The sequence below is a fragment of the Dermacentor albipictus genome, chromosome 2 (genome assembly GCF_038994185.2).
Source record: "Dermacentor albipictus isolate Rhodes 1998 colony chromosome 2, USDA_Dalb.pri_finalv2, whole genome shotgun sequence".
In the NCBI taxonomy this organism is placed as follows: domain Eukaryota; kingdom Metazoa; phylum Arthropoda; class Arachnida; order Ixodida; family Ixodidae; genus Dermacentor; species Dermacentor albipictus.
In genome coordinates this window covers 32,901,765-32,919,437 of record NC_091822.1, presented here as the reverse complement: position 1 = coordinate 32,919,437, position 17,673 = coordinate 32,901,765, and the positions used below count along the sequence as shown (strand labels likewise).

General features: G+C 44.3%; 1 protein-coding gene across 2 annotated transcripts in view; it reads right to left on the bottom strand.

The window, feature by feature from the left end:
- The window catches only part of LOC135916613 (cyclohexanol dehydrogenase-like), a 61,237-nt gene that overhangs the window by 22,052 nt on the left and 21,512 nt on the right, over positions 1-17,673 (bottom strand). For both annotated transcript variants that reach the window (XR_010568986.1, XM_065450042.1), the window contains one exon: positions 6,249-6,312. Coding sequence is in view for 1 of the 2 variants with exons in the window: in XM_065450042.1 (XP_065306114.1) it covers positions 6,249-6,312 (64 nt within the window). In the remaining variant the exon portion in view is untranslated. The remainder of the gene's footprint in view (positions 1-6,248; positions 6,313-17,673) is intronic.

Sequence of the window (17,673 nt, the reverse complement as noted above, 5' to 3'; positions counted from 1 at the left end):
ATAACTACGAGGAGCTACGGGCAGCGACATTCATATCTCAACAGCAGCGGCTTAGCGTAACCTCCTCTGGCAGAAAATTACTTTGCCGCGTGGGTTACCCGACTCGTCCACAGTATGCGGGAGAAGATTTCGAATCTCTGCCCAGAGTCCTTCGTGAAAGGATCATAGTAGCCCCAATCCCTAAGAACATGAGTCCGAAATACCACCGGGGACGTAGAAGTGCTCGAGCTCTAAAGTTAATGCAGCAATTCGGTGGAAACCCGGATACAGTCTACACACATGTCGCTCGATGAGGTGCTTACAAATACGCCCTGGCAGTGGTAGGAGTGGCCGCAAATCAGGGGCTTGTGACTTGCGCGAAGGCTAGAGTTGCATCTGCGAATACCGCAGAAGCTTCAGCCATCGCGCTAGCTATTAAAAATAAGGACGCTCTAGGACAATCGTCGATAACTCTTACAGATTCCCAAGTCGCATGTAGACTATTCCTCACCGGGAGGCTACCACACAGCACAACTCACCTGTTAGGATCCAACCTAACGCATATCTGGTAACGCATATATGATCATCTGGTGCCCGAGTCACGCAGGACTCGAGGGCAATGAGAGAGCGGACGGCGCAACTCGTGCTTTTGTCAACCGAGTGGCCGACCCCTCTGACGAAAACCCCTTTTTACCATGAGGCATCCTTGAGCACCAGCGGCGCGAGCGAAGAAAGTACAGTCCACCACACCCTGACCTATCCAGGCAGGACTCTTATGACTGGTGCCGAATACAGACTTACACATTTCCAAACCTTTATTTGAAAAACGCCACTCACCCAACGCTGTAGAGCGTTCGCTGTCCTTGGTGCGGAGTCCGGCCAACTCTCGCCCACATTATGTGGGACTGCCAGAACAGGCCGCCCAAAATTTATACACCAAAAATAGCCGGCAAACATTCCGGAAGGGAGCAGTGGGAGACTTGGCTCGCCAGCAACGATCGGGAGATGCAACTAGCGCTCCTCGACCAAGCACGGCGGACCGCTCATGCCAGTGGCGCCCTGGACTAGGGGCTCCACCCACTCGCTTTCTGCATTTTTTTTCATTAAATAAACGTTTTGATATATATTATAGCCATGCTATCCAAATACGTTTCAGACGACCACCGTGACTGGGCCCAGGATCTACCTCACATTACCTTTGTGTACAACTGCTCCCGTCTCGAAAGTGCTGGCTTTTCTCCTTTTTACCTCTTGTACAGTCCTGAACCGAGGCTACCACTGGACACTGTGCTTCCGTCCACCACAGCTGCAACTAGTGCTTATGCCCGCGATGCTATCGCACGTGCTGACGATGCTCACCAACTTGCGCGCGCTCGTCTACAAGTCTCTCAAGGCAAACAAAAAGAACGCTACGACCTCCATCACCGTGATGTCCATTTTGTGCCCCGCACCCTCGTGTTGCTTTGGTCACAATCGCGTAAAGTTGGCCGTTGTGAAAAACTGCTTTGCTGCTACACAGGCCCATATCGCGTGCTTCTCCAAGTGACCGATGTCACCTGCGAAATCGTTCTAGCCACGCCCACTACGTCCTCTGCTGTAACAATCAATGGCATTGCCCACGTCGCCCGACTCAAACGGTAGAACTCTCCACGCGCCTTGGATATTTCACAGCATCGTGACGGCGCTTTTGCCGCCGGGGGGTAGTATTACGATAATATTGAGCGATGCTCAATGGACGAGCCACCGGGTCTCTGCCCTTGGCGCGAGCGAGTGTCGGCCTGGCTCTAGTGTAAATAGCCTGCATATAGCTTCTTCCATCTGTGTCTTTCCACAAGCAACAATATCATATTACACTATGCACATCAAAAGGATACTAGTTTTCTAATACCTCCTAACCTGCGTCGCTGCGATTTCTCGTGATAAATTTTTCGAGATTTCTCTACAGCACATGCGGTTCATTTGGCGCAGCCAGCTCAGTTAACCAATGCGCAAGAAAAATGTAGCACCGTTTACGCAACGAGCAACCTGGCAGGCACAATCGAACTTTAGCAAACACGTTTGCCTGACATGTCTATATCAAATTATTATCGCCTATCACGACTGCATAAGCTCCCTAACAGCTTCATTTCCCAACAACAAAAAACTATTTCTGGGATGCGGGTGACGTTTCAGAATGAAACTGGGAGAATAAATAATAAGGTATATTAGCACGCAATGCATTCGCGATGTTTGCAAACATTTTTCCTGAAGATCCTGACTCAGTGTATAATATTTAGGCACAACGTAGCACAGCATCCGGTTGAACGAGAGCATTACAACAATTCGATAGCATCATTATTGTGTGAACAGCAACTACCGAAACCACAATTTGCAAGCATTTCAGTCGTCCTGTACGTGTGCGAAGAAAAAAAAGATGATGGCGTGCGTTACCAATTCATGTCTTCTATCAATACCACGTCACTTTCATGGTAAATTCCGCCCATCGTGGTATTCATGGCAATTGACTCAGTAGCTAATCACGTTCAACGCAGATTAACGCGAAATCACGTGACGTGCGTTTCTTCTCCCTTTTCGTGGCGTTGCGTGGCAGAAGTCGCGCTGGCTGTTCGATTGCCATTTGTTTAGTATACATACCAGGACATCTGTGAATCACCCAATGACTTGAGAAAGCCTGTGAGGTCACATACCTCCCCTTTTAAGTAGTTTGACGTGCCCTTGGTGGGAACCATAGCAGGGCCTCTTGGAAGCCAGTTCGTATGCTATCCATGTCGATATGGTTGAGAAGCATCTATGGGCCTGCGAAAATTATGTCAAGTCACGTGATACCCTTCACTACCTGCTCTGAAGTTCGCTACGTGGGCAGCACCGCAAAGCTTTCACGATTCCAGTTCGTTTGATATCCATGTCAGAGTGGGTGGAAATTACCCATGGTCTGGCTAAAGTTACGTGATATTTCGACCCTTTTCCAGGTGGTCTGAAGTACGCGACATCTGTACCATCGCAGATTTTCTTCGAAGCCCCATCGTTTGATATGTATGTTAGTATGGCTGGGAATCACGCATGGGCTAGCAAAAGATACGTGAGGTCATGTTACACGCTTTCCCAGGTGGTTTGACGCTCACTACGTGTATAACATCGCTTAGCTTTTGATTTTCCCGCTCGTTTGATATCCATCTCGGCATGGTTGGTAATTACCCATGGTCTGGCTAAAGTTTCATGATGTCACGTGACCCTTTTCCACTTGATCTGAAGTACGCGAAGTGAGTACCATTGCAGACCTTCTTCGAAGTCCGATTGTTTGATGTCCATGTCAGTATAGTTGGGAATCATACATGGGCTATCGAAAGATAGTGAGGTCACGTGATTCCCTTTCGCACGTGACTTAACAGTAAATACGTGTACACCATCGCAGAGCTTTTAATCTTCCCCCTCGTTTGATATCAATGTCGGCACGGTTGGTAAAAACCCATGGTCTGGCTAAAGTTACATGATGTCAAGTGACTCTTTTCCACGTGGTCTGAAGTACGCGAAGTGCGCACCATCGCAGAACATGTTCAAAGCCCGATCGTTTTATCGATCGGGTTTCGTACGGAATGTACGGAATCCGCGCACGAAAATATACGCAATCCGTGTACGAAAATGTATGGAATCCGTGGCAGACCCATCACATTTCTTGAAGGATATCTCCAAAACAGAAGCCATTGGTCTGTTTAGATAACGAACTTTCATCAATTTTGCCTATTAGTTGCGGTGTCCCACAAGGGAGCATAATGGGACCCCTTTAGTTCAATATGTACATAAATGATATTGTAAGCATAGATCCTTCTACTGACTTCGTGATATACGCGAATGATAGCACACTACTTCTTTCAGGCCCTCACCTTTAGGATTTATTGGTGAAATGCAAAGGCCTACTAATTCATTGTCAAGGTTGTCAAGGATGAAGAAGTTAAGAATTAACCCTACAAAGTCTATGGCTATAATATTTCGCGCAAGAAACAAACGGATAAGACTGCATTGCATGCTTCATTTTGAAGATCACCATGTAGAAATATTAGAAGTTCACAAGATACGTGGAGCATATTTTTTCTGTAATTTAAACTGAGATGCCCATACCGACTTTGTCTGCAAGAAACTCTCTGCCGTCTGCTGGGTTCTGCCGCGATATCATGGAACTTTGCCTTTGAAATGTAAATTACAACTTTATTACGCACTTTTCTTTTCTCGCCTTACCTATTGCAATTTTGCATGGGCCACAATGACCAAAACAAACATAAATAAGGTTCTCCTACTGCAAAAACATTGTTCAAATAATCATCGATGTTGATAATACAACTACCCCTAAATATTTTTTGAGGCACATAACATTGTCCGGGTCAACCATTTGTATCACTTTAAATTGTTACAAAAAATGTATTTTTCGGCGGCATCCATTGCCTATTTTTATTCGACTCTGTCATCTGCTGACATGCGTCATGCTAACAAACACACAAGAACTATTATTACATTGCATATACCACGTTTTCGAACTAATTATAAATTACAAATGTTGTCTTACAACCTGCCCCATGTTCTAAACACGTATAAACAAACAATAGGATATACCAAAGCTGAGTTGCGAAAATATTTTGTTGATATCTCATTTTGTGTTTTTTTATGTTTTGCTTCATTATTACTATTATTTAATTTTGCGCATTTGTTTGACTATTTAAACGTTTCTTTTTTCTATTTTATTATTTAAATTCTTGTGCAATGATTATTAGACTCTGTATGTATAACTGCTGAATGTTTTCTCTTTATAGACTGTAACTATTGTATGTATGTCTCATTTCTAGACCACTCGTGTGCTACTGCTTGTAGGGGTTTTCGGGATATAGTCAAGCTGCTCATGAAGCTTTTTTGCCAGAAAACCCTCAGGTTGAACCTGGAAAATAAACTTATACTATACTATACTATACTATACTATATATCCGCGTCAGTATGATTGGGAATCACGTATGGGCCAGCGAAATATACGTGAGGTCACGGGACAGCGTCTCCCACGTGATTTGACTTTCGCTACGTGTATGCCATCGCATAGCTCTTGCGATTCCCGCTAGTTTGACGGCCATGTCATTGTGTTTGTGAATCACATGTGGACTTCCGAAAGTTACGCAGGGTCACGTGACATCCTTCATCACCTGATCTAGCGTACGCTTCGTGGGTACTATCAAAGAGCTCCTTCGAAGCCCGATCGTTTGATATCCATGCCAGTATGGATGAGAATCAGCAATATGCTTGCGAATGTTACGTGATATCCATTAACACCCTCATCTACGTGATCTCAGATGCGTTACGTGGGTATAATCGCAGAGACTGTTCGAAGCTCGTTCATTTGATATCCATGGCAGTGGGTCTTGTCGAAAGCACAATAATCAGAGGTCACGTGACGCTCTTTTCAGCCTATATTTGTCAGAATACGAATGAAAAGCTTGTTGCTGGATGCTCCTTTGTTTCAATGCATGTCAGCAAAGCCATCAAATAGCTACGTTTTGCTTGATCTGTTAACGGCAGTAATATAACGTCTATATCAGTGCAAAATTTTGATGAAATATCACGCGAGAAAGGCAGTTCTGTAGTGCCATCACAACGCTCTTTAAGAAAGCTCTTCAGTTATGTTTGGTCGGCGCAAAATTATAACATTTCGTGATTATTTTGAACATCCTAGAACACCTCCACAAATGTATCTTTCGATTAAATTATTCGGCTGTGAGATTAAATGTGTGGCAGCTGAATCAAACTTAAAGGCGCTTGGAATAATTTTAGCGGGGAAAATCAAGTATATTCCAACATTCGAAAATCCGGCTTACTGGTCATATATAGCGTATATCCTTAATATCTGTTTAATAAAATCCGGATAACCGGTTTTTGAGACCGGATTCATTTGCCTCCGCTTAAACCTGCTGGTCCGTCTGATGTATATTTGCAAGCACTACTACAGAACGCAACAAATGTGCTAGATGACGATGAATGTCATTTAAGCTCCGCCTACAATAATTTCACGTAAGCATGAATTATGCTATCAGTTTCAACATGCTCGTATTAACGCGGGATAGTGGGCGATGCACTTTTTCTGCCAAAGGTCATGAATTTCACGGGCGGCGCGCTCTTTTTGTTTAAGCCATTCACACCGAAGTGGAGCGTGTAAGCGGCCAGGTGGATTTTCAACTTGGTGAGGCAGTGAGCGCAATGCCGGAATTGGAGCTAAAGTAAGCGCACATGAAACAAACCTCTTTTTGTTCCTGCTCGCTGACTCCAGGGCGCATCCCAAAGGTTGTCTTGATCACACCAGGGCTGCGAAAAATTAACAGATACATGCTGACGTTTTTTTTTTAATTTCATAGTTCACTCGCAAAATTTGAGATCAGTTGGTGGTTGCATTCATTCGTAGGGAAACGGTTACAACTAATTCAGCCTCATATGGAAAAAATGATCTATCACAGTAATTACTACGTTACACGGAGATAAACATTGTTTTTGTAGGCTTTCATAACTACTTCAAAAACTTTTGGGTCGGCTTGGAACTTATTTATTTATGCGTAGAAAAGCTCACGCACTGACACTTATAGACGAGCTGTTTTCTGATCCACGTCTTACACATTGGCAAACTGCTATTCCTCCTCTTAAGCTGAACTAGAATGTAGTCCTATACTCCTTTCCTTTCTAACCCATACCATGCCCTTTCTTTCAACGCTTTGGCTACTCCTTTTCGTTTACTGCTTGTTGCGGTGTGGTTGCCTTCTTCAGCTACTTCCTTTAAATGTTTAGCAGCATAAGTTAATGCTGATATAACGCCTAAATAGAACATTTCAGACGAGGTAAGTACCCTGCCGGGAATGCCCTTGTATTGCCTAGAATATCCTCTGCACACGTTTAGTGCGAGCAGCATTCATTCGGAACTACACTTGCTTTTCGTATTATATTTGTATATATCATGTATTTTTCGGTAACTGGAAATACGCCAATGGTTATGTGCCCTAATACGCATCTTGGTGTAAGAGAAGTTCGGCCATTGGGCATGTCCAACTGGACTTGAACCACTGGCTATGTGCCAATGGTTATGCGTCGCTCCTTCCCGCCAACTACTGTGACAGCAAATGGGTCACTGCAATTGGTCTGCACCTCTTCAATGAATAAAATTAACGATAGCGCGAGGAAGTAGCCTGGGGACTCCACGTGCTTCGTCAAGCTCTCTAAAAACCTGCTCTCCACTTCTACATATTGCCAATTCTCTCTATCTCATTACTTTCAATATTAAAATAGTGGAATTGGACATAATTGCATTTATTTTCCTAATCATGCAATTTACGGAAGATTTAAGGAAACATTTGCACAGAGCCACCTGACAGTCCTTACAGTACTGTCTGAAGGCAGCAGCGGCAGGCACAGGCACTGATTCAGGAACGACAACACAAACATTACATTACAACACGAAACAATGTTGGCACCAACTTGTGCCATTAAAAAAGAAAATTTCAATATAAGAAAAAAGACTTCAAAAACCAAGCAATCCGCAGTTTATACATGAAGAAAAAGCAGAAAATTGCAAATTTTTCAATAGCAAAAAGCAGCATGAAACAGAAAGTTCGGTCATGGTGAAGTGCTTGCTCAAAAACTCATACAAACAGGCAACAGAGCAGGACGTACCATAAACGTTATTGCGCATGAGTGTGTTTACCAAGCGTAGTAAGCGATGATGGAGCATTTTAAACGCGCAGTTGGTTCGAGGACGTGGCACATGTCATTGCTCTAGTGATCCTGCGCTGTTCTCTTATCTGTTCTTAACTGCATTAAGTATGTAATGCACAACTAATTCTCTTTCTCGTCCTTACGATAGGCTAATGACAGCCTGTAGCTTCACAGAGAGCGCAGCGTAAGTAATTTCAACTGCTTGTAGAGAGGTGCAGTATGAGCATCTGCTAGAGCAATACAGATGGTACGAATTACCTTTTTTGAAGCAGGAATGATCTATGTAAGTTGGTCACCGATGTCGTACTCCCCATCAGACAGGAGTAGTGTATGTGACTTAGGAAGAGAGCATTCTATGAGAGAAGTATGGCTATGCGTGGCAGTGGTTTCAAACTCAACAGTATTCCAGCGAGTAGCGCGAGTTTTCCTGCCAAGAAGTCTATGTAATCAGTCCATGACATATGGCTATGAAAAAACACACCTAACGTTTTCGCATAGCGTACAAGCTCAATTCTTGAAGAGCCTATTGAATTGTCAATCTCTAAGTGCACTCGTTTATTTTTGGCTTGAAATGAAATCGCTTTGGTTTTGTCAGTGTTCATTATTAAGCTATTGCCCTGTAACCATGTATGTGTTTTAGCAAGGACAGACTTTGCAGTCGAAATGAGGTTTATAATGATGTTGGACGAAAAAAAGCATGGTTGTATCATCTGCGCAAATGCTATATTTTGGTTTTCTCAAGAACAAGATCATTTAAAAATACATTGAAAAGAAGGTGGCCGAATATGCTCCCTTGGGGAACTCCAACTTTTCCTTGCTTGATCTGGGAGCAGACGCCGTTTATTTCGACAAGTTGACTCCGCTGCTTTAAAGAGCATTTGCCTATATATAATCTAATAGCACGACTACCGTAGTAGTTTAGCTTCGTTATTAAAAGTTCATGATTACTATAGTCGAACGCTTTGCTGATATTAAGTTAGGACCCCTAGCGTAGCAGCTTTAATTCAATGTTTCGCAATATCAATTCTTTTTGCTCTATTAGAGCCAGCATTCTTGACCTCCCTCTTCGAAAATTATACTGACAGTCACTTAACAGGCTGTGTTTTCCTAAGAAATTTGAAATACGCTGAAATATTATTTTCTCAAGTATTTTCTCATTCAGGACGACGCTCGATTTATCAAAAAGTTTTGTTTTTCCAAGTTTTTCGGCTTCTTTTCTCATTATAATAATCATCACAAACATAACACATACCACCACCGGTTCCACACTCATTATGGGAAGCATTTTTAGTTCCGTTACCATACTCAGTCATCTGAAAAGGACGGTTAATCGGTCATTGCCTTTAGTTTTTTTTCTGTAAGTCAACTTCTAATGACCCGGGTTTGCTGCGACGTTATGAGATACGTAAATGTACTCTTAAATTTCTCTATTCTAAGTACAAATCATAATCTTTCTTTTTGTTCTCTCTATAATGTTGCGCATTATCTACCCGATTATGCAATCAGGCTTCGGCTGTTTTATGTCTCAAATCATTAGCACTAATCCGTTTGTCTTCCTTGTGCAGCTGTGTGGCCTTCTTGGGTGTTTCAACGTTGGCTGTCCGGACATCAGCGTGCTGAACCTCTCTGCGCATGTCCATCTTTCAACGCATCAAGACATCGATCAAGAAATACGCCCACCAGCATTGGAATCTTGGCATCCGTATCATCATTCTTCGGCAACACGTTCTGATTGCCAGGAACCTGGACTGCAGGGGGCATCACAGTGCACTCAAGCTATAAATGGGATTCATGCTCGTTTTGCAACCACTGGGCATGGCAGCATCGACAGAATGCGGAGCACTAATCCGTTTGTCTTCCTTGTGCAGCTGTGTGGCCTTCTTGGGTGTTTCAACGTTGGCTGTCCGGACATCAGCGTGCTGAACCTCTCTGCGCATGTCCATCTTTCAACGCATCAAGACATCGATCAAGAAATACGCCCACCAGCATTGGAATCTTGGCATCCGTATCATCATTCTTCGGCAACACGTTCTGATTGCCAGGAACCTGGACTGCAGGGGGCATCACAGTGCACTCAAGCTATAAATGGGATTCATGCTCGTTTTGCAACCACTGGGCATGGCAGCATCGACAGAATGCGGAGCACTAATCCGTTTGTCTTCCTTGTGCAGGTGAGCAAAAAGTATGGAAAATGTTTTCGTTCTAATGACCTATTCCTGTTGGTGCTGCCGTGCCCACGGCTTTGTTGCTTGCTACAGGTTTTCACATTGTGTCTGAGGAAATTATTATTGTTAGCCGGAGACATTGAATCGAACCCAGGCCCTGACATGACCCGAATTTTACAACAACTTAATGATATTGCAGTCGACATAAAAGATATGAAAGAGAACAGATTACTGAACATAGAGAACAAATTAGATGCCCTGTCCAGGCTTGAGAGCCGAGTAACGTCCTGCCAAGAACAGGTTAGTTGTATGAGTACAACGATTGAAAGGCTTGAAGCAAGGCTTGAGCATCTTGAAAATTATAGTAGGAGGTCAAATCTGATCATATATGGCATCCCAGAAACTGAAGAGGAAACAAATGAATCGCTTGAAGAAACCGTAAACAAAGATATTTTTCATGATATTTTAGGACTCGACCCTATCCCTATTGAGCGGATACATAGGTTAGGTAAACCGGCAATTGACAAAACACGTCCTGTAATCCTAAAGCTTTTAGACAGTAGGCATAAAACTGTGATACTCAAGAACGGAAAGAAACTAAAGGGAAAAGATTATTCAATTGGCGAAGACTTTTCAAAGAACGTTCGTGAACTAAGAAAGAAACTATGGGATAGCGCGAAGCAGAACCGAGATAAAAAAGAAAGGGTTTCCTTGGTGTTTGATAAGTTATATATCAATAATATTCCTTACGTTTGGGACTGCGAAAAAAATGATAAAGTGAGGGTTCAAAAAAACGACGGGATCGGCGCAAGTCGGCCCGTGACGCGAAGTTGTACGCAGTTGCGAAACCGCTCACCGATAAAGTGAGTGGTTCATTTACCTCAGCTTCTTTCTTCACTAAGACAGATAGCTTGTCTTGCCATAGTAACACGGGCCAATCTAGTATAAAAAGCTTGAGAATAGTTAACATTAACGCACGCAGCGTTGCAAACAAGAAAGACTCGCTTGAACTTAAACTGCTGGAGTTCGACCCACACATATCAGTCCTGACGGAAACTTGGTTACATGAGGACTTAGCAGATGACCTGGTATTCCCTCCTCATTATAAAGTTGTTCGCAAGGACAGGACCTCAAGGGGTGGTGGCGTAGCCATTCTCTTAAAAGACTCTGTAGAATGCGACCTTGTATATGATGTTCCTGACCTTGAATGCCTTTGCATAAAAATTTCTTGCTGGGGTCATTCTTTCATCCTGTATGGTTGCTACAGGCCACCAGATGCCGCACCCGACTATCTTATTAAGCTACAACATCACCTGTCTCATTTCCAAAATAAGAAAATACTGTTAATAGGTGACTTCAATCTGCCAGATGTGTGCTGGTACCGCTTACAAGGCGGTGCTAAGTCTGGGAGCAATGCAGACGTTCTGTTTGATGTCATGCTTACTCATGATTTAGCTCAAATTGTAAATCAACCTACTCGTGTACAAGGTTCATCTTCCTCTATACTAGACTTAGTTTTTGCTAGCCGTCAATATTCTATGCATACTGTATCGGTCGAAACAGGCATTTCAGACCATCACCTCGTAAGCGTATCGATAGATTTAGTTAAGTCCCCTTACCACAACAAAAAAGCCAGTCACGTACGTTGTTTCAAGGATTATTCTAGGGCTGATGATGCCGCAGTGATTGATCATATGGAAACTTGTTTATCGAGCTTCGATGATAATGACGATGTCTGCAAGCTGTGGGAGCGATTCGTCGAAATGTGTCAATATTGTCTAAATGCCTTTGTTCCGAATAAACGCAAAAAAGTTCACAAACGCACACCTTGGATGACGCGAAAGATTATTCAACTGAAGCGAAAACTAAAAAGATCTAAGAAAAAAAACCACCAGTTAAGTCAGATTGAAACGCTTAAAAATAATCTTGAACGTGCGGTTCGTGAGTCAAAAGACTTCTACTTTAACAGAACATTACCCAGTTTTGTTAAAAATGACCCAAGTAAATTTTGGAACTTCCTGAGTGACAGCAAGAAACATATCTCAAAAATAACAGCGGAGGGAGATACTTTGACTGATCCGATTGACATTGCACGCCATTTTAATTATTTTTTTCACAGCGTATTCTCTGAAGAAGGTGTACAAACTGTACAAAGCGCATCAAATTTTCTTGTATCGGAGGTTGACTTTGTTAGCCTCCCTGGTGTATTTGCTTTGCTTTTAGAACTGAAACCTAAAACTTCTTCTGGTCCTGATAATTTACCCAATGTATTTTTGCGACGCTATGCCGAAATAATTGCGAAGTTTCTTTTTGTGTTGTTTAAAAAATCTATGCTGTCATCAAAACTTCCGGTTGAATGGAAGACTGCTCGAGTTGTTCCCATCTTTAAAAAAGGTGACTGCACATTACTACAAAATTACCGTCCTATTTCTTTAACTTCCGCATGCTGTAAAATGCTCGAACATATTATTGCTAAACATATTAACAAATTTCTTGAAGAACACTCCATATTAAGCGACTTTCAGCATGGGTTTAGAAAGGGCTATTCTACAATAACACAATTAGTTACAATAGTACACACCTTTGCTAAAACACTGGATATGAATGGTCAAATAGACACTATATTTATGGATTTCAGCAAAGCATTTGATAAAGTTCACCACGAAAAACTGATTCAAAAACTAAAAAACATTAATCTTCCAGACATTTTAATATCGTGGATTCAAGATTACCTCACGAATAGAGTGCAATTTGTTTCAGTCGATGGGTGCAGCTCCAGTTGTCTCCCAGGCACCTCTGGGGTGCCCCAAGGAAGCGTCTTGGGGCCTTTGCTTTTTCAGATTTACATAAATGATATTGTTAATGTGGTTACTCCAGGAACTCATATTCGCTTGTTCGCTGATGATTGTGTCGTTTTCCGTCAAATTACGTGTACTAACGATCAAAACGACCTTGACCAGTGTCTTCGAAATGTTCTTGATTGGTGCAGCGAGTTTTCCATGGTTCTTAACACTGAAAAAACAGTTTCGATGCAAATAACACATAAAAAGAACCCAATTAACCACGTGTATACACTCGGATCATCAACACTAAAGCAGGTTAATAGCTACAAATATCTAGGTGTAACAATCACAAGCCGTCTTTCCTGGAACTCACATATAGATAACATATGCTCCTCTGCATTTAAAAAGCTGTGTTTTCTGAGGCATAAACTAAGAAATTCACCTTCTCACATAAAACTTCTAACGTATAACACTTACATCAGGCCAAAGCTCGAGTATGCTTCGGTTGTTTGGGACCCATTCACTAAACTTAACATAGATAAATTAGAAAGGGTTCAAAGAAAAGCTGTTAGGTTTATCTATTCCAAATTTAAAATCACCGACTCCCCCACTGACCTCATGGCGGCTAACAATATTGAAACACTTGAAACGCGAAGAGGAAAATATCGCCTTGAATTTCTTTATTCTTTACTTAACCATAAGTTTGCTTTGGATCCTTCACAGTACATATCCCCTCTAACCACACGTTATACCCGACATCATCACATTCACTCATTGACACCGTATTTTGCGAAAACTGACTGTTTTAAATATTCCTTTTTTCCGCGGACAATATCCGATTGGAACCATGTTATGACATCTTAATAGTTTGCAATATTTGTCTCCTTATTTTTATGTATATTTCTTTTCATTGTGTTCTGTATCTTTTGAGTTTTAAGAATATATGCCTGTCCTGCTTGGACCCTGAAAAGGGTCTGCAGTATGTACTAAATAAATAAATAAATAAATTCCTTTCGAGTAATCTGCAGTTTTGCTGACAAGAATGACGTCACCACAAAGGTGAAAGCTAGTGTAATATATATTGGCGCTCGCTTTCAAGCCTTAGCAATGTAACATCTCGAATACATCTTCGAATCACGCAGTGGATCAGAGTAGGAAAAGTGTGGCATTTCTAACGACCTTTGTTTATTACTCCACGCTTACTATAAGAATTATAATGTTTTGGAACCTGTAAATCTTGTGCAAGATATTTTATATGTATGCTGCCTCAGTAATAATAATACGCAAAGCCCGTATGAATGCTCGAGCACCCTACTAAATTAAGCGCATTATCATAACCTATGAAGGTTACGTAACAGTGTTGATAATACTTAAGAGGCTTCTCACTTATCTGAGTCACAACATGGATGTGCTCCTTTCTGGAACCTCTGGGCACGTATTCAAAAAAGCTCTAATGCGCTAATCAATTGCAAGGACTAATTTCATCTAATCCTGAAAATGGAAATAACATTAGCGAAAGCAGCCACCTAACGCTAAAGTTGTAAATAAACAGCTTAATTCTGCCCCATGGTGGCCGGTTTTCTGGGATAGTTGAAGGTAGATTTTTTTTAGTATTCTGAATGAAAAAAACAACAACAAAGTCTGATGGGACGATGGTTTGTGAGAATTTACTATTTTCTTTCATATTGTTACGTGCAACTGTAGCCCAATGCTATATAACTTTATTTAGAGGAAGGTAACGGAAGGCCAAAATGGCGACGCTATAACAAGCGGGTCCACGTCGTCTTCCTCCTCTTCAGCGCAGCCACGCTGTGGTAGCTGTTTCATAGCATCACCCCCGGCAGCAGAAGCACCGTCGCGGTGTTTAATTTACACATCCGCTATGAAAGGTGTATGGTATGGCTTTAGTCTCACCACGTGGACGATGTCACTTGCCGCCGACGATGACGCTGAGAGGTCGGCGGGGACGACTCCATACGTGCCATCGGTCACTTGTCGCACCACATGGTATGGGCCAGTGTAGCGCGACAGCAACTTTTCGGAAAGGCCCATCGTCGAATGGGTGACCAGAGAAGCACCAGAGAGCCCGGAGTAAAGTGCACGTCGCGATGGTGGCAATCATAGAGGCGTCTCTGATGCTCCTGTGAGGCCTCGAGAAGGGAGCGGGCGAGCTGGCGTGCGCGGTCGGCGTGTGCGATCGCGTCGCGGGCGTATTAAGCGGCTGAACGTGTGGCCGAGGGCAACAAAGTGTCTAAAAGCAACGCAGGTTCTCGGCCATATAGGAGATAGAATGGCGAATAGCCGGCGGTGTCGTGACCCGTTGATATATAGGCGAATGTCATATATGGTAAGTGAAGATCCCAGTCGTGGCGGCCGGTCGCAACATACTTCGAAAGCATGTCGGTGATGATCCGGTTGAGGCGCTCCGTGAGGCCGTTGGTCTGTGGGTGGTAGGACGTGCTGAACTTGTGCTTTGTTGAGCACAAGCGGAGGATGTCCTCGACGACTGCGGACAGAAAGCTGCGGCCATGGTCAGTGAGTAATTGGCACGGAGCACCATGCACTAAGATGATGTCACAGAGCAGAGAGTCAGCAAAGTCAGTAGCACACCTTGTCGGATGGGCTCTGGTGATTGCGTACCGCGTAGCATAATCAGTAGCGACGGCGACCCATTTATTTCCGGAGCCCAAGAGTGGAAACGGTCCAAGCAGGTCTAGACCAACACGGAAAAAGGGTTCCGGCGGAATGTCGATCGGCTGGAGAAATCGAGCTGGAGGTGTGGAGGGCTTCTTCCGGTGCTGAGAGGGCTGACAAGCGGCAACGTAGCGCCGCACGGAGCGGGCAAGATCCGGCCAAAGGATCGACGTCGTAGACGGCCGTATGTGCGCGAGACGCCCAAGTGTCCAGCCAAGGGAGCGTCGTGAAGTTGTTGGAGGACAGTCGAACGCAGGTGCGACGAAATAACGAGCACAAGTCAAGGCCGTGTGGATTGAGATTGCGGTGGTATAATGTCCCATCCTCAAGGCGAAACATCCGGAGAGAGGCGTCGCCAGGCACTGACTCCAGATGGTCGATGAGGGCTCGTAATGAAGGATCGCGGCGTTGCTCGTTGCCGATTTCAAGCAACTGGGGCACAGAGAAAACGCAAGCGATGGCGTCCTCATCAGCCGGTTCGTCGATGGGGTAGCGGGACACACAATCGGCATCCTGGTGCAAGCGTCCCGTCTTACATACCACAGCGAAGGTATATTCTTGCAGGCGTAACGCCCAGTGAGCGAGTATAGCCAGCGGAGGCCGTGGTGATCAGTGATGACACGGAAGGGGCGTCGGTACAAGTATGGGCGAAACTTCACAACAGCCCACACAAGAGCGAGGCACTCGCGCTCTGTGATTGAATAATTGCGCTCGGTGGGTGATAGAAGTCGGCTGGCATAGGGTCTAACGCGATCATGTCCACGCTGGCGCTGTGCTAACACTGCTCCTATGCCGTGACCACTGGCATCAGTTCGAACTTCCGTTGAGGCTGACGGGCCAAAGTGGGCCGAAATTGGAGGCGTGGTAAGGAGAGTAGTCAGCTGCGAAAAAGATGCGGCATGGTCAGGACCCCAAGAAAAACGGGCGTCTTTCTTCAAGAGGTCGGTAAGGAGGCATGCGATGGTCGCAAAATTTTTCAAAAAGCGTCGGAAATGAGAACACAGCCCTACGAAACTACGAACGTCTTTGGTGGACTTCGGAACAGGAAAGTTTGCAACGGCGCGAATTTTGTCCGGATCAGGTCTCACGCCTCGGGCGTCCACGAGGTGTCCAAGGACGGGGATTTGGCGGCGAGCGAAGTGACATTTTGACGAGATCAGCTGGAGCCTGGCGCGGCGGAATACGTCAAGAATCGCTGAAAGACGGTATAGATGCATGTAAAAAGTGGGCGAATAAACGATGAAGTCGTCCAGAAAGCACTAACAGGTGGACCACTTGAACAACTGAAGCAAATAGTCCATCATTCGTTCGAAGTAGGCGGGTGCGTTACAGAGAGCGAAAGGCATCACCTTGAACTGGTAAAGGCCGTCAGGGGTAACAAATGCACTCTTCTCTCGGTCCGTGTCGTCCACGGATATCTGCCAGCAACCGGACCGTATGTCGATAAAAGCGACATCAATGAGTGGCAAAAGGCACACGTCCTTTTTGTGATTTTGTTCAGGTGGCGATTATCTAACACAAAAACGCCACGTTCCATCCTTCTTTTTGACAAGTACGGCGGGAGAAGCCCAGGGACAACAGGAAGGCTCGACAATGTCATTTGCAAGCATCCTTTTGACTTCCTGTTGGACAACAGCTCGTTCGGACACAGAAACACGATATGGACGTCGATGAATAAGGTTCGCATAGCCAGTGTGTATGCGATGGGTCGCGACGGACATTTGACCTAAGTGTCTATTGTCAAAGTCAAAAATGTCGCGATAGTCTTCAAGAATGCGGCAAAGAGCTTCAGCTTGAGCAGGTGTAAGGTGAGAGGAAACCATCTTCTCAATGCCAACGTCACTACCATGCGATGACGTCACTGTATGGGCTGAGCTGTGACGATCTTCCACTGTACATGGCTCGATCTCATCATCCTGCAAAGCGGTAATTATAGCCAATGAAATCCCCTGAGGCAGAACTTGCGTTGTTAGCGCGAAATTGACAAAGGGGAGGCAGGTGGAGTTGCCAGTAATTGTCAGCACAGTGTGCAGCACGGTAACACCACGTGTAAGTGTAACTGCCGGAATTGGTGCGACCACATAATTACCGTCAGGTACAGCTGGTGCGGACAACAAGTCGACGTGTGTCACAGATTGAGGTGGTAGGCGAATAAAATCCATGCAGCTCAAACGGCTTGGAGGCGGGTCCACAGGGTCGGCAAGAGGCAAGTCAAGGCGAAGTGAGCCGGCCGAACAGTCAATGAGGGCAGAATGATTGGCAAGGAAATCCAGACCGAGAATGAATTCGTGAGGGAAATGCTCGATGACGGTGAAGAGAACGAC